We start from the raw sequence: 21,759 nt of genomic DNA, 5'->3' as shown, positions 1-21,759 counted from the left end.
ATAAATAATAAATACATATTTCAATAAACTAAAAATTTCTAATCTGTATTTACTTTGCATACTATGGAGGTTCGTAGAGGTCCGTTAGAATGTAGTCCGAAAACATTGTTTTCAAACCTTTTCAACTTATTAATTTAGTTGAAATTTACTCCGCATAGACCAAAACATTCAATCACAGGCAACATGAGGGATAAACTTTGAAGACAATCCTACAATATCTATACTTATATGCGGAAACTTTTAACAATTTAACACCCAACCCAATTTTTCTTTAGTATGTTCTTACTTGGCCATTTAAATAAATCTATTCCGTTGAAACTATACCTATTGCTAATAATATTCTAGAAAACATTCCTTTACTTACTTACTTACCTTTACTGTACTTACCTTTGAATCCTTGTAAACCCAAAGAAATATTTGTTTTCAGTTTATTTTTTGCTTTTATTTATAAGAATAATTTATATCTGCTTAGATTTGTTCGGTTACATGACATGACTATGGTATGGTATCTTCGTTTCTCATTTCCTTCACTTTAGACTCTCGTACGCTTCTTTAAACTTTACAGTTTATTGACTTTTCCTTTCGGTTGCTGGGCTCTCTGGGAGTTGCAATTTGTTTCTTTTGTTCTTATACTGCTTAAAATTCAAGATCCTTTCGTTTTTCGTTTATATACTTCTATACTCGTATGTGTTGAGGTTATGTCAAATATCTTATGATTTAACGCTTGCATTGATTTCTCGTTTAGTGAATATATTGCATTGATTTCGATTCGATTCGATTTTTGGTTGTCGCACGTTTAATATATCGCCTAGTTATAAATATATATCGCTTAGGTTTAGTAGATATACGAGTATGGCAAAAATGGTGTTCTTGTGTGGGACTAGAATTTTTTTGACGAATTTAAAAACCGATCGATCGATTTTCGTATATAAAGCCAGTAAAAAGGGATTCGTAATACAAATTGAATTGATTATTTTCTCGTTTAACTTTGTTTGGGAGATTAATTGATTCGATTCGAACTTACACGTACTATTACAAAAACGTTCGAGCTTTGTATAAAAAATCGAGGTAAACTTGATAGTGCATCGGATCTGTTTTGGTGTTGTGTCCTTTACTGTGGTAATCCTTGCTTGCAATTGGTGTTAGGGGGAAACTCAGAGTTCTGTGTTTTTTTGGAGGCATTTGCCACCGAAGGCATTTCAATAATGGCTGTGTTCGATTCTGATTTGCTACGATGAGGCATCCAATTAGAATATTTTTTTCTTTTTATTTCGGATGGATCGATGGACTTATAAATGGGCTCATGCTCATGACAGTGAAAGAAAGCATTGACCTACTTGAGATGCAATATGTAGACCAGATCTGATCTTGTCTTTTCTTTTGTTTTTGATTCGTTATTCTATACGAGAGAGCGAGAGAAAATGTTAATTTATTTTTCGTGTGTTTTTGGGGTGGGCAAGTTTTTCTTTTTCCTTCCAGAACTGCGTATATACGAGCTATAATTTCTTATATATTTGTTTGCTCTTAATAGGAAGAAGTTAGATAGTCTTAATTTAAGTGTACATAACTATATTTGATATCCAAAGGTTGTGCATAATTTTTTTTCGCCTTTCCAGCAATATTTTAATTTTTTTCTTTAATAACTTTTCGAACGGGGAAACGAATTGCTTGTGCTGGCTACGCCAAGTGGGGATTTCTACGGTTCAATCTTCTGGGGTCGCCTAACCTGGCGTTGCTGTGGGACAGGGGTGTGTTTGGTGCTCCTAAATCGAAAAATATTTACCATGATTCGAATTCAAATGTTTCTTGATTACAGTCGACCTTCTCTAACTTGTTTTTTTTTATAGTCCAGACAAAATTGGGTGGCACCAGCGTTAAACGACTGAGTTTTCGGCAATTTGGTGTTCTAAATTTACGAATTATATAATCTGCAGGTAGTTTCTTAAAATTTAATTTACCATATATCCTAACCAAAAGTAAATAAACTGAAAATCCAGTTTAAATGTCCTAAAAATAAACAATAAATGTTTTAATATTTTGGTTAGATTTTAGTCCTAACAGAAAATTACTACATTTATAAGAAACAATTTCTCCAAATATAAAATCCTAATTCTTTTCTCTTCAAAAAATCGAACAACCTATTAAAAAGTTTAATAAATATTAGGAAATCGAAAATAAATTTCCATATTGATTCGAGTTAGAGAAGTTCGACTGGCGATTGATTTATGTTTGCTTTGTTAGAAGCACTATCATCTGATTTAACAGTTCGCCGGAATGGCACTTCAGGCGCTATTCTTGGAGACAAACTCGCGCAGGATGTCGCCGGCCATCTCGATGTTGTTTCGTGAAATCCCCAGAGCGGTTATCGCGTTCTCCTTTGAGTAGCCCGCGTTCATCAGCCGGGCTATGTACTCCAGGTTTATGTTTTCATAGGGCACTGTGCCGCAGTCTTTTTGATTGATCGTCACGTTCGCATAGAGCAGCGGTTGCGATTGCTGGAGAGGATTAGCCCCATTGCCCGCCACCGCTGCCGGCGTTGTCGTCGTTGTGGTTTGGCTCTGCTTGGCCGGTGTGGCCCTCTTTCCGTTGGCCAGTGCTGCAGCGGAACCACCACTGCTGGTGGTGCAAAGTTGAGTATAGTGAGAGGAGGCCGAATCCTGCCGGCTCAAGGTGACGCCGCGTGCCTCCAGCGGGCGGGTATCGATTACCCCGCTTATGGTTTCCGCCGGACCCACCTCCACGATGTCCTCGTCCAGCAGGGAGAGCACCGGCGATGTTGTACTCGTTGCAATGCGCTGCTGTCGCATCAGATCTTCGGCCAAGGTGTCCACGCTGGACGAGACATGTGGTGGAATGGGTGGCGCCGTCGTCTGTGGCGGCACATTGTCCAAGCTGCACTGGATGTTGTCGATGCTCTTGCTGCTGCTGGGCGGTGGTGGTGCCGTCGCCTTGCTGGGTGTCTCCACGCCCGGTGAGGATTTTCTGGGCGGCAAGGGCGGAGCAACCACCGCTGCCGCCGTTGACGGTGTCCCCGGATCGTGGAGATTCTGCAAAATGGCATATGAACTCGAGCTGGAGGCATTGTCGCTGGCGCTGCTGCTGCTGCTGGAGTTCTGGGGCAATTTCTGGCCATAGGTGGAGTTTGCCACACAGGAGCCTATTAGCGGAGCACTCATCCGGTTGGTGTTCTTCTGACTGTTGCTGGTTCCGCCGCCTCCACCTCCATTGCTAAGGACGGCCGAGGCAGGAGGAGCGGAGGGCTGGGGCTGCTGATGCTGGTGCTGGGAGGAGGATGATGATGATGATGCTGCCACTGTTGCAACCGATGCTGAAGAGGAGGATGTGGAGGCGGCGGCTGCTGCGATGGAGGAGCAGGAGCTGCTGGGCAGGCTGAGGGTGGGTGTGCCGCCTGCATAGAGATCGTTCTGTACAGCCATCAGACTGGGCGTGGTGCTCCGGCGTCCCAAACGGGGTGATGTGTGTGGACTGTGCTTCTCAGCTGCTACCGTGGAGGATGTGCTAAGTGCGTGCAGCGATGAGGTGGCTATGTTGAAGTCGCCCATGTCCTAAACGTATCCAGAACAGAAATCAGATTAAAGGTCTCCCTAAAGTTCAGTGGGCACCGGGCATGGAATAATATAATCTTCTAAACTGACAATAAGTTAAACAAATGTTGTAAAGGATGTACTTTCTATTGAGCTTTTGCCAAATTAAAATTCCATGTGAAAGATTCCATCTGAACAATGTAAGACCCCTTAAGCAAATGTTTCGCTGATCACAGAGCATGCCGCTGGCTGGAGGAAATGGGCATGCACATCAAACAGAAAATCTGAGGAAAATAAGAGGTCTCTAGTAAAAGCACAGCTAAATAAATAAAGAAACATAAAAGTCAATTCAAACCAATATTAAAATATTCGTATTATGCATATATTTAGTTTTGATTCATTTTTTTGTGGTTGTGTGGTTGTTTTGTTTTTAGCCGTAAACTTATTAAGGAAATCAAAAACTAAACGCTAAAATGTATAAAAACTGCATTAGAGTTATTATATAAATATTCATTATCGTGTACATTAATGCGATTTGTTTTAGTGTTGTATTAAGTTAACGAAATGAGCCGAAAGATGAGTTCGATTTAAAATTTCTATGCTAATACTTTTCGTTCGTATTTTTGATAGCAACGAGCGCTATAAATTCTGGCCTTGTGACACAGAAAATCAAAAATTAATTTACATACAAGCTAACTAAATTATCGTTTCATTCGAGGCCTTCTATGTGGTTTAGCCTGATTTCTTAGTTTTCTTTTCGTTTTTTTTTGTTAATAATAAATTACAGTCTTAGGGCAGCGCGGTGGCTGCTTACAAATAAAATTGATTTGATGAGGGGGGAAGTAAACGCACGCTACTACAAACTAAATATATCTTTGGAAGTATTAAACAATAAACTAAAATGAAATAAACACATAACGGAGTAAAATGAACAAGAGCATGAGTAGAAACAGGAAATACTGTGGATAATACAGACAGAGATAATTAAGCTCGATGTGAAAGGGAAGATACAAAATAATACAGAATACAGAACGGAGAACAGGTTACAATTATAAATTCTATAGTGCCTATGTACAAAAGTGCAATCGAGGGCGAATCGAACCGATTAAAATGATTCATAAGCAGAGGCGAACGTGATCAATAGTTAGAGAGAGCGTGAGAGAGAGTGGAAGAACGAACAACTAAACGAACGCACACAAGCCAAACCAGCTGAGAGAAAACAGCGGAAGCGATAACAAACGATGGTTGATGAGCGACTTCCGGTCAAAGAACTTTAACTACGTTACTACGTTATGCATGTGTGCGTGATGGGCAATGGACAATGGTTGAGCGTGTGTGCGTGGGTCCGTGAGTGTTAGTTGCATGAGTTTGGCTAATAATTTAAATATGTTACAGCTAAACAAACAAAATTAAACTCGAAACTGCAACTGCAAACTGCAGGCTAAACATTAAACTTATATAAACAATAGCAGTTGTAAAATCTAAAATATATGTATATATAGGCATATATAACTGTATAAACGAACCAAAGGTAATCATAAGAGTAAAGTATATATATATATAAATAGCAGCACAGGCGGCAGCGGAGCAGGTGGATCAGACTGATCAGGGTGTGAACAAAACTATACCTCAGTGTCGTCTTCTTCCTGCTGCTGTTGTCGCCCATTGGTGACGTTCCGGTTATGTTGCTTGCGCGGATCAAAGGCGTCCACAACGATCTGTTCGGTGCCCTTAATCTCGGCCCGACAGAAGGGACAGCCCTGTAAAAGAATCGTTGCTTTAATGGCTCTGATTTAATTATTAAATCAACACCGCTCACCTGTCCCTCGGAATCCACTTGCCAGGAGGTGAGGCAGGGCGTGCACAACAAGTGCCCGCAGGGCTCAATCCGGATGTCTTTGTCGTTCTCAGCACAGATCTTGCACAGCTGGAAGGTGCTGCCTGAAATCCCGAAAAGTAATTGTTAATTAATAAAAATTAGTAGGTGAAACAAAGTTTATAACTCACCCATTTCACAGTATAGTTCGTATTGCTCTTGGGTTACAGTAATGTGGTCCTCGGTGGGACTTTGAACGGCAGAAGAAAGATCCGGATTGTAGGCTTGGCCATCTGGATACAAGTAGAAGCCCTCACTGAAATGTCATATAATTGATTAGTAAAAATACACTATCATCTATTTAAAGCTACTATCCCTCACCGATGGCCATCGAGCAACGCCTGGCACAGCGACTTGTTCTGCGGGATTGTCTGCAGAATCTCTCCCTCGGCAGTCACATAGCCAATGGCCCACTGGCCCAACCGCGTGCAGGAGAGCCGGAAGACGTAGCTGCCTGCCTTGAGGATGTAGCGCTGCAGACGAGCCTTCACCTCGTCGTAGGTGAGGAAGGCCACGTAGCCCGGATGTGTGACAGCCAGGATTTGCCAGTTGCGAAGCAGCGTTACCCAGGGCTGAAAGAGGCGTGTGAATACGTCGAACTCGAAGTTGGAAATGAAGTCGTTGCAGGTCAGATCGATAGTGGTCTTAAGGGCCATGGCCTCCAAGCCGGAGATGATGGGATGTACTTTGTTCAGCTCCTGTCGGAAGATCTTCCAGGGAACCAATGTGCTGCAATACAGAAGGTGTGAGTACTTGTAATGCAGATGAGTTGCAGATGAAGAATTTACTAATTGCCTAACTATTCTCCGGTTTACTAGTGGAAATTTAGTGAAAATATGAAGATATCTTTATAAGTATTTTTCTTGCGTAGCTATGCAAAAAATATTTAAATGGATACATCTTTTTTAGATAAAAAAATTTAACCACATGATTGATAAGGGAGTCATTTAGGCTAGGCATACAAAGTGCTTTTGATTAATTGGGAATAACCTAGCGATAAAAAGTCCTTCTAAAGAACTGGTATATATACAATTAAAAAATCTATATTAAGCTAAATTCTATTTATTTGAGATTCTTGTTTCAAAACTTTCATAATATTAATTTTAAGTAAACTACAACTTTTTAAAGAAAGTTTTACCCTTTAGTAACAGGGCTAGCATGGTGTTGAACCGGTTGAAACTGGTTTGATTCTGATACGATTTTGTGTTTACAAAGTAAAATCTGTATGGAAATTATACAAAGCCAAGTAGTATTTAACTTTTAATTGGCCAAAATCACACTTTGTATAGCTAATGTATGACGGTATTCTAGGTCCTACAGCTTCCCTTTGCCTCCACTCACCTGTTACCGAAGTTGCTCTTCCAAAAGTCGGCCGCATCCGCCTTGGTGATCCGGAACTGATCCCCGGCAAAGACCCCGTTGGGGAAGATGGCCTTCAGTTCGCTGAGCATGTGCGAGAAGACCAGGCTGAGCTTGGTGAGATTCCGTCGGTAGTGGGAGTTCTCGTCGAACATCTTCTCCTTGCCCTCTTTGAAGAGCTTGATGGCCTGCTTGCACTTTCGCATCAGGTTGTTGATGAACACGTTGAAGTGCTCGTTGGCATGGAGCAGGTGCATCTGGTCCTCGTTCTTCGAGTAGATCAATCGCAGGCGCTGATACGTATCCGGCAGGATGTCCAATATGAACGGTGGACTGTTCTTAAGGTTCATCTTGGGCTGTTGGCATAGCTTCACCACCTTGTCCATCAGCTTCCAGGTCTTCTCCAGCGTCTTCTTATCGGTGGACAGGCGCTGGGAGACGCAAGCTTCCGAGATGGCGCCGTGGAGCTTGGATAACAGCGATGGGAAAATCTTTGGCTGCGATTGCACACGGGTTCCACTGCCTCTCGTCGCCATCTTTTCTCTCTGCCGCTGCGCTGCCGACTGCGCTGCCTCTGCTTCTTGCTCTTCTCGTTGTTGTTGTTGCTGCTGCCCCTGTCCTGTGGTTGTGGTAGTGGGGCCCTCTAAAAGCTATCCAAAATCCGTTCTATCCGACTTTTCCCCGCTCTTCACCGCATGCAATCCTTGGGGACTGGCTGTATCTGCAACTCGGCACTTGGCGTGTGCATTTGGGGCTACGCGTTTCGGCGACGTTTTCGTTTTTTAAACCCACACAATATTTTCGACTTTTTCAATGAGTGCGACGGGTGTGACCGTGGCTGCAACGCCAGTAAATACTGCGAGATCTTGGGCAGCTGGGCACACTGTTTGAACTCTGATGTGACGTCACTGTTGACCGTAGAAAAAATGACCGTTACAAAGTATCGAAAAGTCTTGCAAAAGCACAAATTAAATGTTCTGTTTAGGTGATCTTCAAAAAGGTTTAATTCCATAGTGTTCCAGGAACTGAGGTTCAGCGAGATATTATATTTTTTCCTTTGGGAATAGACAGGTTGTCCTATGTGTACATATTTTTGTAACTATTGTTATTTAAACTTTAAGATTGTACATTTTCTATTGTGTTAAGCTGTGATACAGAGCATTCTCGTTAAATGAAAAACTATAAAAATATGCCTTGACAAGCAGAGGTTAATATAGCTTTGACGTAAATGGGGGTGCCACAGAAATCTTTTCTATCCTAAATTCGGTATTGATGCTTACATTTCCTTGCGAATTTTGATCGAATAAATTTCTGAGACATACCCGAAAATAACTAATAACCCCTAACCATAAATAATAGAAGATGCATTGAAGAGTCGTAAATTGATGAGGAGTAAAGTTTTTCATTTCTCTGTGGTAAATTTTCCCGGCTGGGGCGAGAACTCTCCCCTTGCCATATAATTTCCGGCACTTATCCGTCGATCCAACGATCCATAGCCTTGCGTTTATATTTATATAATACTCGCAATGGTTTGGGTCGCAAGACTAAGGCTGTGATTAGATGGAAAGAAAACCCGCAGAACAGGTGCGTGGCTCTTGCCTTCTATCGTCTATTATGGCCATCTTTTCGCACACGGTTGTTTCTATCGCTTTTTTTTATTTTCCTATTTTTTTTTAATATGCACTGCCACTGCAGCCGCAATTTTCACTTTCCATTTTTATTGGCAACCGCAGGCGAACGCCGTCAAATATTTGGCCAAAAAAGAAACTGCACGGCTGCCAAAAGGTTTTTACGTCTCCGGCCTGGCTTTCTTTTAATTAAATTTTTTGTTTTGGGTTTTAGTTTCTTATTTTTTATTTTTTATCTGGGTTCGGTTTTGGATCTGCAAGTCGTCGTGTTTTCGGGTATTAGTTCTGGGCGCTGGCGCTTAAAGCCGAGTCACGCCTGTCATATGCAGTTTGGCTTTTTTTTGTTGAGCTCGGCTTTTGGCTCTGACTCTCTCTGATCTGCCCAAAAAGCTAACTGTAAACATTCACTTACTGACCTCTTTTTCGGCGGCAACTTCCACCTCCACTCAATTTTCTTTAATGCACGCGACTCTGCCGCCAATGATCTGCTTCTTCATCTTCCTCCACCCGCCGCCAAAGCACAGTGGTTCAAAAACAAGTTGAAGAACATTTTCAAAAAAAACATGATTTATTGCCTGGAGTTACGGGATAAACTACCTAAATACTTTAAAGAAAAATAGTTGAGAATGTGGTAGTAGTAAGTAGGATGAACGATGGTTTTGTTTTGAAAAATACGCTACCAGAATTTTTATTATTCTTAGCACCCTTTAAATATTTTAGAGAAAAGGACAAAAAATTAAATTATACATTTGTATATAAGTTAAGAATTAAGAATAAATTCCATAAAATATAAGTAATTGTAAACAGTTGGACTTTGAAAAGTCAAACGATTTTTTTCGAAAAAAAAGCTTGTATAAGGACGAAAAATTAATTCAATAACTAGGGGATCGAACTGTAGTGGCGTAATAGCAAACGAATAAACAAAACCATTTTAATTCTCTGTAGGGTCTATGATATCCATATACAGAGTATCCTGAAATAATAATTTTACAACTGACTTACACGTCGTAAATTGAATATCTGTATGGTGGAGAAAAAAGGAAACATAATAGAGTTAGGAACTATAAAGTTTTGGAAAATCAGGACACTGTGCGCCGTGAGAGTGGGCTATTTGGGAGAGTGTGTGGTGACCCTTATTCGCAACAGCCGCTGAGGCGTAAAATTTATGGCTTTAAAGTCTACAAGTCTATAAACACAGCTTCCAGGCTGCACTTTCTACTGCAACTGCCAATGCCACTGCCACTGCCGCAACCGCTGAAACTGAATCGTGGATCGTGGATATTGTATATTGGATGTGGGATATTGGAGATATTGGAGAGGCGCGGATGGAGATGGATCTGATCGGATCGGATCGGCTTGGTTTGGTCAGGATCGTGTGTGTGCGTTATAATTTCAAATGCAGCTCGCCTTTTTGGCTGCATTTTGCTGCCACTTTTGGCAAATTAAATTTGTACGCAAAACCGATTAGGCCAGCAGACATGACCAAGTTGTTATTTTAAATACCGACAACTCCATTTAATCGATATGCTCAGGCAGGCAACTATGCACTTGAAAAACTATTGGCATTGGAAAAGTGGGGAAGAAAAGATAACAAGATGTGTAGCTTTTACTTTTGCATTAGCATTATAAATCCTAATACTGTACTTATGTATAATCCCTAGGTGGCGATTACAAGGATGCAATGCATGTATCATTTTTGCTTCTATTGTTTCTCTCCTTTCTTTTTTTGAAAAGTACACATTTACATTGAGGTATGTAATTAATAGTTTGAAAATTTTAAATAAGTTTGTTTAGTAATGAAATTCTTAAACTTGGTATGATACCAATTTCAGTAATATTTAATTTTAAAAAACCAATATTTTTTAAGTCTTCGGTGAACTTATTTATTTTAAGTAATCTTCGATTCAGTATTCATTAACTAAAAACTAAAGTTTAATTTATTGTATTAAGTTTTAGGACATTTTACCCTTAAACATACTTACCCTTGAATTTTGGATAGTTAATTTTTTAAATTTTTAATGCTAAATTTTAGGTAATTATAAGTTCTTAATCTCTGTACTTATTACCTGCCTCTTTAAGATGTCATTATTTTAAAATGTGTAGTCTATTTTATTGCAGTAATTGTTATTAAGTTGAGTTGAGTTCCTTATCCATAAATTTGGGGCGATTCTTTTAAATGGAAATTTTCCTTGGCGACATTTGAGTTAAGTGCACGCCTTTTATCTCGAGTGTAGCGGCAACAACAACTCCCGCTGGATGCTCTGCTCTGCCGCCGCCGACTGCGCTGCCTTTCACCCATATAAATTTCTTTTCATTGCAAATTTTTTGCCATTCGTCGGCGCATTGTCAAACCTTTCAGTCGCATTTGGAGCAAAGCTTTTCGAGATTTTTCACATCTGAGCGACCAGACAAACACTACAAAGGCCTTAAAAAATAATACAACAAAAAAAGGGAAAAAAACCAGGCGAAGACGACAATACGAATTGTACAAATCGGATGCGAGCGCGTGTGTGTTAGTGTCCATTCATTCATTCAGTCAACAACAATAAAAGCAAATGAAATACGAAATGCAATCGCCGCAGTTGCAGTCGGCGTCGCAGTAAGCGTCAGCAGAGGCAGCGGCAGAGGCCCGGCAGCAGAGGCAGACAAACAGTAGCAGCATCAAAATCCGAAAAGAGAGATCATTTTTCATATGCGAATCGAAACTCGAAGAGCGCGCATCAAAGTCAAATTCAAACGACGAAAGAGTAACGAACAAAAGCCAATTGTTTTCTGTGCATAATGCGAAGTAAATAACACAAAAAAAAGAAAATAATAAAAAAGGAAAATAAAGCCTTACCAGAACGTAATTGAAATCAAATTAAAGGCGGGCCGTGCAAAAAATACACACAAAAAAAAGGAAGGAATAAAGCCAAGGCGATAAAAAAGAAATTATGCTCCATTGTGCGATTGTGTGAGAGGTCAAGTGCCCGGCAGGCAAGAGAGAGGGAAAGAGATAGTTGCAAGTTTAATGTTAATAGGCAAACGAATGAACTCATAAAAGGGCAGCCAGAGAAGAAGAAGAGCAGGCCAAGCCCAAATGACCGCAAGAGTACCGTTAATTCGAACAGCTTCAGCGGCATTACGAGCATTTATACGATCTATATAGTCTAATAGTCTAGCAGATAGACAGACCAGAGACAGAGAGAGAAAAACTTTCTTCTTCGCATAACAACTAGTGTGAACTTCAGCCGCATAAAAGTTTGCTACTATTTCAATTTCAATTGTTAACGAGCGAAAGCGCCGCCCGTCACGTCACGCACAGCAACAACAACAAAAGCAACAAGAGCCAGGAAAAGTGCAGCAGACAGCAAACAGCAAACAGCAAGGCAGCGAAAATGTCCAAGTCGCAGCAGAAACAGCATCTCCATCTCTATCGCCATACCCATCACCATCCCCCCGCCTTAAAAGCCACCCAAACGCAGACCCACAGATTTAGCCAGACTCTAAGCCAGATCAAGAGATGCAGCTATAACCACAGCCCCGGTCTGAGCCTCAGTCTCCATCTCAGTCTCAGTGGCCCGAAGCGACAGCTGTTTGGCGCACTGCTGGCCATGTTCACGTTGGCGGCATTAGCGTCAACCACCAATGGTAAGTCATACATGCCCTACACTGCAAGAAACTGGAAAAAAGATCTTCAAAATCTAAGTCTAAGTTTAGTAGTACCTACGCACTTAGGAAATATAACTTCTTTTGACCAAGATCGATCGAGACTAGTTTCACCTCTACTTTTCTTAAATTCCTTTATCTCAAAGGAGAACTCGAAGCAATATCGTCTTGATACCAAAAACGTTTCTTCTCAAAAAATTGAGAAGAGTAATTGATATAATTTAATCTAGCCATTTAACCGTTCTCAAATTTGAGTAAATCTGAGTAATATATTAGATTTCAGATTAAGTTACAAATAATTTGGTGTAACTCTCTTTGACCTACTAACCTTATTTAAGCCTAACATTCGCAACATAGCTTTAACGCAGAAGCAATCTTTTAGATAAAAGAAGTGAATAAAACTTTAAAGTTCGGCTTTCCTTTAAATAAAGTTAATCCCATTACCATGTTTATTTAGGTTCTTAGCTTAATATCACTATCCAAGGTTCTAGGGAACTTAAGGTTCTGAAGTGGAAATCCCCACATTATATCGAGCTAAAGGAAAGTTACGGATACACTGACTGCGAGTGGTGCTGTCTCAATTACAGCTCAATTTCTCTGGGTGTTGAAACGGAGAATGTGAATCGGGGTCCGGATCTAGACCTACAGCTGTGCGGTGGTAGAAAGGCCGTCGTAGCAGCTATTAATTTCTAAGGTACTACTCCGCACAAAGTGAATGTAAACTGGCACACACGAGAGGCTCTCCCAGAGACCCCGAAAGACCCCCATAGACCCCCGAACTCCCCATTTTCAGCATTTTAAGACCCTCGCTCCTCGACGCACAACATGCTCGTAAATATTTTCGTGCACAATTTGTCCAACATTCAAATAAATTCATTAAAAGCACGAAGGGGAGACACAGAAGCCAGGGGCACTGAAAGGGGGTAATAGTTCATGGGGAAATCAAGCTGACCGCACAGTGGAAACGAGCTTCAAATCGTGGTAAACGGTATGGGGGGAATACTACACATGCATCGTTTAAAGTTGACCCGGAGCGAAATGATTTGTTTTACTTGTAAGCGCGATCATTTGGTTAATTGATAACAGCACTTCATCGGGAGATTGATGGGTGAAAGATCAATTAGAATTGGATGCTGTGATCTCACATATATGTTTTTAATGACCCCAATCAGTGGCGCCGTGATTCATCTCTGGGCAGGGTCTTGGTTTGGTCTCTGGTCTCTGCTTTCCACTGTACCACACCAAACCAGAGCAAACCGAGCACACATGGTATATGTACTGTGCATATATATCATGGAAAAGTCCCTGCCCAGCAATGCAGTGCGTTGGATGCTGGATTTTTCCACTTTTGAAAATTATACGGTGGCTGCTTTTATTATTTCTCTCGCCTTTTTCTTTTTTTTGCAATTGATGGTATCCGATAGGCAGGAGTCTGGCAGCAACTCGCTGGAGGCCAGGAAAATGCGCCTGCACTTGAAAAAATGTGTGGTTTTAAGATAATTGTGGAAGTTTCAAGGTTGCTTTGAAAGACACAACATCTATCTTAGCTGGAAAAATAGATTGGTATTTAAGAAATTTGTATTACAGCAGAGATGTTGGTGGTCATAAGGTGGGATTTAATTAAAGGTTTAGGTATCTATTTGCAAACCTATTTAGAATGTTAGATTATACTATTATCTTGTAAATATCTTCCTTCAACAGGGAGTTCCTCAAATATGTTCGCTTATTTATTTTACAGTAGAGAGGTTGTTGGACATAGAGTGTTTTTTAATTAGGTATAGGTATCTCTTTGTAAACTAACTTAGCATGTTAGATCTTACTATTATATTATAAATATAACACTCCAACAGAGAATTTAGTTTATTATTATAATTTTCAACCGTTTAAGCTGCCGGTTGTTCTTTCTACTTCAAATATTAATAAGCGATACTACTAGACGGTTTTTTAAGATCTTTATATTCGAGCTACAACTCTAATCAAATCTTTTAGTCCCAAAAGTGCTTACACTACATTAGTCTTATTTTGTGGGTCATTTAAATCTAGCATTATCCCGCTTTAATGATGTTTTCCAGGTTTATAAAAAAATTGCGAAAATCTTTTTTTTTCGAGTGCCGAAATGGTAAGAGTGGGTGGGACAGTTGAGGTCCCATAGTTGCAGTGCCGAATGAGATAGGCTGCGGTCTCGGGATTGCCCCTGACCATTCCAGCGGATCGTTTACATGTGCATTAATTCCTAACGCCGCTTAATTTTCTCCGGACTTAATGGCTCCGCTTGATGGCGATGCCTCTGCCTCCGATTCAGATTCGGATTCGTATCATCCAGTCGGAGTCCGAGTCCATTAAGCTGAGAATGCGTCTGGCTGGCTGGCTGGATGTTGAAATTTCCATCTTTATGGCCGGCAGCAGCAAATTGGAATAATGAACGTGGGTTCAATTATCGCAGCCAAACAATCGTGGCAGTCTCAAAGAGCGCTAATAGATTTTCTACAGCTAGTGGGTAAACGTACATATATATCTATATCTCTAACTGAGCTGAGTGCTTAGTGCTTCCTCCGGAGGCGGCTCTCACAGCTTTCTTTGCAAACAGATCCAAACTAAACCAGCGGTGCCACATCCGACCAAAGACAACAGAAATGTTCGGTGGTCGGTGCCGGAGGCAATTAGTGTGGAAATTTCACTTGCAGTTTTTAGCACAGATTAAGCTTACGATTTCTGGAGGGGATTAGCATGAACAATTATAGATGGAGGTCGGCGATAGTAGGTATATGTGTCTGTGCTGTACATTTAATAATACTTGTGCTCAAATCTCTGGCCATAAATGCCATTGTGTCGCTTACTTGGAATCGAGATTAGAAGACGGGTAACATTTGCCGTTACCGTTAGTAAAGGGAACTCCCCGCTCCCGTATTCCTATGTCTAACCTACCGAATTATTCAAGTTAATGGCTGGTTACTTGAGTCGGTCATGCGATCACTCGGGGGAGTCGGTGGAGGAGGAGGGTCAGCAGGTCTGGAGGTCTGGAGGTGGGCCAAACAGTGGGTCACAACTGCGCAAAATGCCCTACGATCGTGCGGCTAATCTGAAATTTGTATGCCCAGAGCCGACTCTTCCGCATGCTCGCCATCGGGCTGAGGAAAATGCAAAGGGAAAGTTTTGTTTGGCGGGTTCGAGTCTCAGTTACCCTGGGAAATTCGGGGGAAAGGTGTTGACTAAACATTGAAAGTGGGAGAGTTTGGGATGTAAAAGACATTCGTGAAGTCAATTATCAATTATCAAATAAGTAACCAAATCAGAAGTTCAAAAATGATTTTCATATATAATCCGACGTCTAAACATAACAGTATAAAGATTAGAACATGAGATTGTGCAAACCACTGTGGTAAATTGTTAATTAAGAAAATATTCCAAAAGTGTATAAAAAGTTAATTCTTATGATATCTCAGATCTGTGCAGTTAGGTTTTCTTAAGTACTAACTTAAGATCTTTTCTCTCTTCAGAATTTAAAAACAAAATGAATTTGTTTTTATATTTACAATTAAAAAACGAACTTTAATACCAAATCTTCCTACTTCACAGGCGCTGTGACAGACTCCCCCATCAAGATTATCCGGCTGCCGGCGCAGGCGCCAGTTATCCGCTATCGCAGTGCGGATGCGGCGCCGGACTCACTGCTGATCAACTACCGCCAGGATGCCCAGCCCGAGTTGTCCTCCACGTTGATGCAGGCTCCTGGAGCGGCGGCGGCTGCCCTGGAGTCCCTGCTCCGCGAGGAGACGGAGCAGCAGCAGCTGGCCCAGATGGGCAGGCGGAACCGGGCCAGTGCCACGACCACCGGCAACTGTCCTCGATCCTGTCCACCGAGCATAACCGTGGGAGCTGAGCCCGTGTGCGGAAGTGATGGGCTGATCTACGCCAATCTCTGTGAGCTGCGCAAGAAGACTTGCTCCCGCAGCGGAGTTTCCCTGATCAAGGATGTCCGCGATGGCTGCGAGCGGTCCAAAGGATCAGATTGCAAGCACCGCTGCAGCACGGAGAAGGATCCGGTTTGTGGAACTGATGGAAGGACTTACTTGAATCGCTGCATGTTAAGGGTGCAATCCTGTCGAGTGGGACTGGCCGCCGTTAAACTGTCTCACGTGGGTCCTTGCAGCAATACGAGTGCCGTTCGTGAGTCTTGTCCAGTGGATTGTAATAGTGCGCCCAAGGATGGACCCGTGTGCTCATCGGATGGCAACGTCTACAACTCCACGTGCGAGATGAAGCTGCATACTTGTGGACAGGGTGTGGTGAAAACAAGCAGGAAGCACTGCCAATCCACTAGGATGTGCAGGGAGTCCTGCTGGCGGGTTGCGAGACCAACTTGCGGATCAGACGGTCGTCTATATGCAAGTCCCTGCAAGATGCGCTCCTCCAATTGTGGCAAGCACGTCTTCGAGGTTCCCCTGTCCTTCTGCATGCCGCAGGAGAGGCACGGCAGTGCCTCCGATGCCTGTCCCACCGAGTGTCCCAAAGTGGAGGCCGATTCCTCCTCGCAGTATGTGTGTGGCAGCGACGGAAACATATACTCCTCACTTTGCGAACTGAAAATGCTCAACTGCGGGTGAGACAAGATGGGCTTACGAAAGGTAAAATGTGGTTTTAATTTGATATTTCAGCCCCCAGCGAAAGTCAATCCAAAAAGTGAGCATGGACAAGTGCAAGAGTCGACTGACCCGCTGCAAGCAGCTGCCTCCTTGCAAGGATTTCAACAGCCTGTTCGGTTCCATCTTCAGCTCGAAGCGAAACGACAAGCTCTGCGGAACGGATGCGAAGACTTACAACAATGAGTGCGAGCTGGCCCATGCCACCTGTCTGTAAGTACCCCAAGTACACGATCATATAGTTATAAGATACTGCTGTCTGTTATCGTTTTAAATATTTTTTTAAACAAACAAAGCGTTTCGAATTCTACCTTTTTAAAAATGAATGAAAATGTTATAGACATTAAATGTTTTTTTAAATTCTATAACCAAGTTCTTACCCCCTTTCAGACGCGGCGTGAATCTGGCCCACATAGGACCCTGCACGGATCTCAATTCACCCACCAAGGATTGCGGAGATGCCTGCACCCGGGCGGATTTGGAGCAGCAGCCGATATGTGGGTCGGATGGCAATACCTTCGCCTCCATGTGCGAGTTCAAGAGGCGCACGTGCAATCTCCGTGTGGTGCCCGTTTCGCTGAAGAACTGCGCTCTGACCGCAGACTGTGAATCGGATTGTGATGCCCAGCCACCGAGCTTCGTCTGTGGATCGGATAACAACCTGTACAAGTCCGAGTGCCACATGCGCAAGGAGAACTGCGGCAAGCACGTGTTTGTGGTGCCCCTTAAGCGCTGCCTGGCCGCCTTCCAGCTCAAAGGATGTGCCCGCATCTGTCCCAGGGAATTCGAGCCCGTTTGCGGCAGCGACAATAAAACCTATCTGAACGACTGCTTCCTGGAGATCGAGAACTGCAGGGCGAACCAGACGGTCAACGTCAACTACTACGGCGCCTGTGGCCGCCCCGAAGCACCATCCACTAACTTCCTGTACTAGGATGTATGCGTGGCGCTTTCATTTCACTTGGCATTTAATATTTTTAGGCTATAGTCTTGTATTGTACTTTTTTAAAAGCGATATTTATTGAGTTTGAATTAAAGCCCCCAACGAACTTACGAGGAATGCACATGAACCCTGGCCAGGAACTTAGATCTAGGCCGAATCATCGAAGAGCTTACTTAGCATAGCGTTTATCTCATGCTGTCTGTACTTAACGTATTTATCGGGATTCTTACTAAAGTGCACTCCAGAGTAACTAAAATGAATACAAGGGATAATTAGGTATAGATAGAGAAACACTACATAAACTTACATTTCGTAGAATTTATTGTATTTGGGTAAAATATGCTCCACATTATCACGTTTGATGCCTTCTCGCAATATGACATCGGGTATTGAGATGCTTCGCTGAATTTTACATGCTTCTTCAAAATCCTTGTTGAAGTTCTGTAACGAAATTTGAAGAACAGGTTAAATTAATGTTGTCCGGAGAAATATCATCAATTTAAAACCCTAACTAAAGCTTAAATGCAATAAACATACAGAAAATCTCTCCTTCAGAATACTGCGGTCCTTATCCTTGACCTTGCCGGCCACTGGTTTGGGAAGTTCATCCAAGGAGTAGATGCCCACCAGCATTTTCGACCAGGTCTTCTGATAGCTAGCCTTCAGTTCGCGTATCATCTCCATGTAGCTATGTTCGCACTCCGGTTCCGCCAAGGTGACCAGATCAATCAGGTTGGAGCGCTGCAGCGACTTGAGGATGTAGTGAATGTTGTTAAGGCGGAAGAGGTGCTTAGTGGCCTGGTCATTATACTGTTCGCACTTGTTCATGATGGAAAGATTCAGCTCTGCCAATGCTTTCTCTATATAAAAAAGTATTTAGAAAGGTGAAGAAAAAAATGGTTCATCTCCACTTACTTATGTAAATGGCTAGGAGAGCCTTGTTTCGTTCATCGCCAGCCAGCACCTTCTTCATCAAAATGGTGTCCAGTTGCGTGGAGTACAGGACATCCTGCGCCAAAATAGATCCAATCACATCAAAGTGCTCGTACAAGTGCTCAATAAACCAGATCGTATTGGAGGTCAGCTCGTGAACGGTGGCATCTTTTGGAACATTGCTTTGGCCCACAATGTTAGTGCTTGATTCCCCTTTGACCACGTCCAGGAAGTGCTCCAGTGCCTTGGCTCCCGTGTGTTGCAACTTATTTAACACCTTGGTGAGCTGTTCTCTTTGCGCTGGATCATAGGTGCGTTCGATATCCGGTTGCAGCAGGATTACCCGTTTCAGGGCGGAGAATATACCCAGTGCCGAGGTCCACTCTTTTCGGGAGATGCAGCGCAGGATGCGTTGGGTGATGGACTCTGCGTCCTTAACCACCAGATCGATGGCATTATAGGCCAATCGGGCGAATACTTCGTTGTGTTTCGACGGGGGAATAATGTCGTGCATGATGGCTCGCTCCCAGTTGAGGAGACGTTGGAGTCCCAGCAACATGACCAAATACTTGTCCAGCTCCTGATCTCCGTCCAGCAGGTCCTCGGATGTCAGGTGATCGCTGTGAGACGATGCCTTCTTGATGGAAAAGCCGGTGGACTGCTCAATCGTCTGGGTCGCTCGTAGATATAGTTTATTGGCCTTCTTTTCGAATCTGAGGATCATGAATTAAGACAATTTCTTTTTGGTAAATTTGGAGAGTGAGATTGGGCTCTTACATTTGCTGCAGGCGCGCAGAGGTGGTCTTTTTGGGTTCCGTTTGACGTCCACTGTGCCGAGGTCTCTGCAAGAAGTCACACAATTTGAAAGTAAATCCAAGTAAATGCAATATTAAATCTTTTGTTTATTACATATACTATGAGATGAGTGTTTACATATTGTTTGTTTTAAAATTGACGACTAAGAGTACAACATTTTAAAGATTTACTTAAAACAAAAATTTAATTGATCCTCCCTTTTTTGGCTTTAAGACACCAGGTCCTTTACAACAAGCCTCACAATACATATTTAACTATCCACATATATTAACATTACTAATTTTTCTTCGCATAAAACATTTTTAAAATTTGAATTTAAAATAAATCGGGATCTGCCAGCGATCCGTTTAGAGAGTGTGGAGGACATCCATGATGCGGTTGCAATCCTCATCGGTGTTGAGGCCAATTTTAATGAGATCAGCCCGTTCCATGGAGGCCAGTTCCACTAGATCGATGTGAGCCTCCTCGAAGTTGGTCACATAGTTCTCCAGGCCCATGTGCATGAGAATCTGCTCCACATTGGCAGCATGGTTAACTACGTACGAATGGTTGGACGCCTTCATGGAACGGCGACGCGACTCCAAGGTCAACGAGGTATCCCTACTAGAGTCATCCGAACAGGTGTCCGGGCTGCTGCAACTTTTAATCTCCCTCTCCGTCTCGGTAATCTCTTCCTGCGGTTTGGGCAAATTGAAGACCGGTGGTTTGAGCTGAGTGCGGTGACTATGCTGATGACTATGTTGATTATGAGCAACCTTCATTGGCGGCTTCTTGAATGCTTCGAACCGCATGGGCGATGCCGGACTCTTCTTCGTGCCCATGTTCTCGATGGGCGAGAGATTGGGTGAACGGAAGTTGCCGAAAATCGGTGTGGAGCATCGCACGTTGGAGGTGTTAACCTTTAGGGTGTTCCATCTGCGCTCCTTTAGCGTTGGAGTCCGGGGAAATGTAATTTTAACCTTGTTTGTGGGTGTAAGACAATTCTCCATCTTGAGCAATTATAATACAGAAAACGATGCGTTCTTTGCGAATTCAAGCTGGCAAATGGCGGACAGCGAAGTTACCGGTAATGACGCTTCTTGGGGAGCTTTTTCGAATCGTTTCCGTTAACCAAAACCATTAGAGATGTGAAAAGTATAATACTGATCAGTACAAGTCACATATCGCTGGGTTAGACTTGCTCTTATTATATACCATATAATTTATTTTCTAGATTATAAAAAATATCACATAGAGCTATTATAAACTGCTGAATATACTATCATAATATAGGTACCTTAGTTAGGATAGGAAATGTTACAATTGAATCTTCATACAACAAAGAATATTACATGATTTTAAAATAAAATAACTTACTACAAGAGTAAATACTAGAATTTGCATAAAATGAGAACTCACCAGTGCCTCGTGACCCCAGCTGTTGCTCTTCTGGTGATCCTTGAGCAGCTGCAGCGATCGGAGGACCACATCGCCCCGTTCCGTGGCGTAGATGTGGGTGTACTCCCTTAAATTTTGTTCCAGCCAGTGGGAGATGGTGTACAGCTCCTCGCGAGTGGTCTGCGACAGTTGCCGGAACGAGGTGTACTCATCGCTGGAGTCGTCCTCGATGTAGATAAGATCCAACAGTTCCACGGGCTTCAGCGGAGCGCTGTGCTTCTTAAGCAGCATACTGTAGTGCTGATTGAGACCCTCGCATCCGGTATTAAACAAACTGGTGACATTCTCGAGCTCCACACTCTGGGAATTGTTGTGCCGGAAGTAATCATTGGCATCCCGAAGTTTCGCCAGTGCATCCAGGAAGACGGAGATATTTCCCTCCACGGGACCCTGGTGAATCAGCTGGCACACCTCCTGGGAGACATCGTAGTGGGAGAGGACACTTTCTAGGCAATTCAGGGTGGCTTCCAGATCTAAAAGAGCAAGAGGCAGAGACCCATTATTTTTCTTGGAAGTCCCACGGCTTATCTCTGATCCTACTCTGCTGCCTTTTCTGAAGCTGCTCCGTCTCCTGGTAGACGGGTAATATGGTCTGCTCCAGGTTCCCCAAACGCTTCTCGAAGATTGTAAGTATACTGGACATTTGCGTGGAGAGATCATGATACTTATCCACCCGATCTTTCAGCAGAGCCAAATTAGTAGCTTCCTAGGGGGAGTTACGGTTAATATATGGGTTTCCAAGGCTGACAACTGGATGTACCTTTTCCAACTTATTGTGCGCCTGCAATGAACTGTCCAGATTGTTCATTCTAAAGGTTTTATATGGTTAATGTCGTTAAAAACAAATAATTGTTGCTGAAGTGTAAAAGTTCTTGTCTTTTATTTTGGTTGGGAAAAGTTTGGCAATTTTAAGCTTAGTCACTTTGGTCACACT

General features: G+C 42.6%; 4 protein-coding genes across 4 annotated transcripts; 1 reads left to right on the top strand and 3 right to left on the bottom strand.

The window, feature by feature from the left end:
• Positions 1-446: 446 nt before the first annotated feature.
• Positions 447-7,863, bottom strand: LOC119553347 (E3 ubiquitin-protein ligase CBL-B-B). Its single transcript, XM_037863686.1, has 6 exons — positions 6,763-7,863; positions 5,743-6,150; positions 5,553-5,677; positions 5,365-5,486; positions 5,174-5,305; positions 447-3,566 (listed from the first exon to the last, which is right to left on the bottom strand). Exons 1-6 carry the CDS (start codon positions 7,314-7,316, stop codon positions 2,283-2,285), a joined length of 2,625 nt encoding a protein of 874 aa, XP_037719614.1. The 5' UTR covers positions 7,317-7,863; the 3' UTR covers positions 447-2,282.
• A 2,896-nt stretch (positions 7,864-10,759) lies between these two features.
• Positions 10,760-17,749, top strand: LOC119553423 (agrin). The gene is made up of 4 exons (XM_037863799.1): positions 10,760-12,038; positions 15,633-16,656; positions 16,712-16,909; positions 17,087-17,749. The coding sequence occupies exons 1-4, from the start codon at positions 11,786-11,788 to the stop codon at positions 17,628-17,630; spliced, it is 2,019 nt and encodes a 672-aa protein (XP_037719727.1). The 5' UTR covers positions 10,760-11,785; the 3' UTR covers positions 17,631-17,749.
• Positions 17,695-21,723, bottom strand: LOC119553422 (exocyst complex component 7). The gene is made up of 8 exons (XM_037863798.1): positions 21,586-21,723; positions 21,366-21,531; positions 20,787-21,298; positions 19,350-19,414; positions 18,555-19,285; positions 18,177-18,499; positions 17,947-18,080; positions 17,695-17,889 (listed from the first exon to the last, which is right to left on the bottom strand). Exons 1-8 carry the CDS (start codon positions 21,631-21,633, stop codon positions 17,787-17,789), a joined length of 2,082 nt encoding a protein of 693 aa, XP_037719726.1. The 5' UTR covers positions 21,634-21,723; the 3' UTR covers positions 17,695-17,786.
• Positions 19,455-20,444, bottom strand: LOC119553424 (protein matrimony). Its single transcript, XM_037863800.1, has one exon. The coding sequence runs from the start codon at positions 20,375-20,377 to the stop codon at positions 19,736-19,738; it is 642 nt and encodes a 213-aa protein (XP_037719728.1). The 5' UTR covers positions 20,378-20,444; the 3' UTR covers positions 19,455-19,735.
• Positions 21,724-21,759: the final 36 nt, after the last annotated feature.

This window comes from Drosophila subpulchrella, chromosome 3L (assembly GCF_014743375.2).
Source record: "Drosophila subpulchrella strain 33 F10 #4 breed RU33 chromosome 3L, RU_Dsub_v1.1 Primary Assembly, whole genome shotgun sequence".
Taxonomy (NCBI): Eukaryota; Metazoa; Arthropoda; class Insecta; order Diptera; family Drosophilidae; genus Drosophila; species Drosophila subpulchrella.
This window is presented reverse-complemented; position numbering and strand designations above follow the sequence as displayed.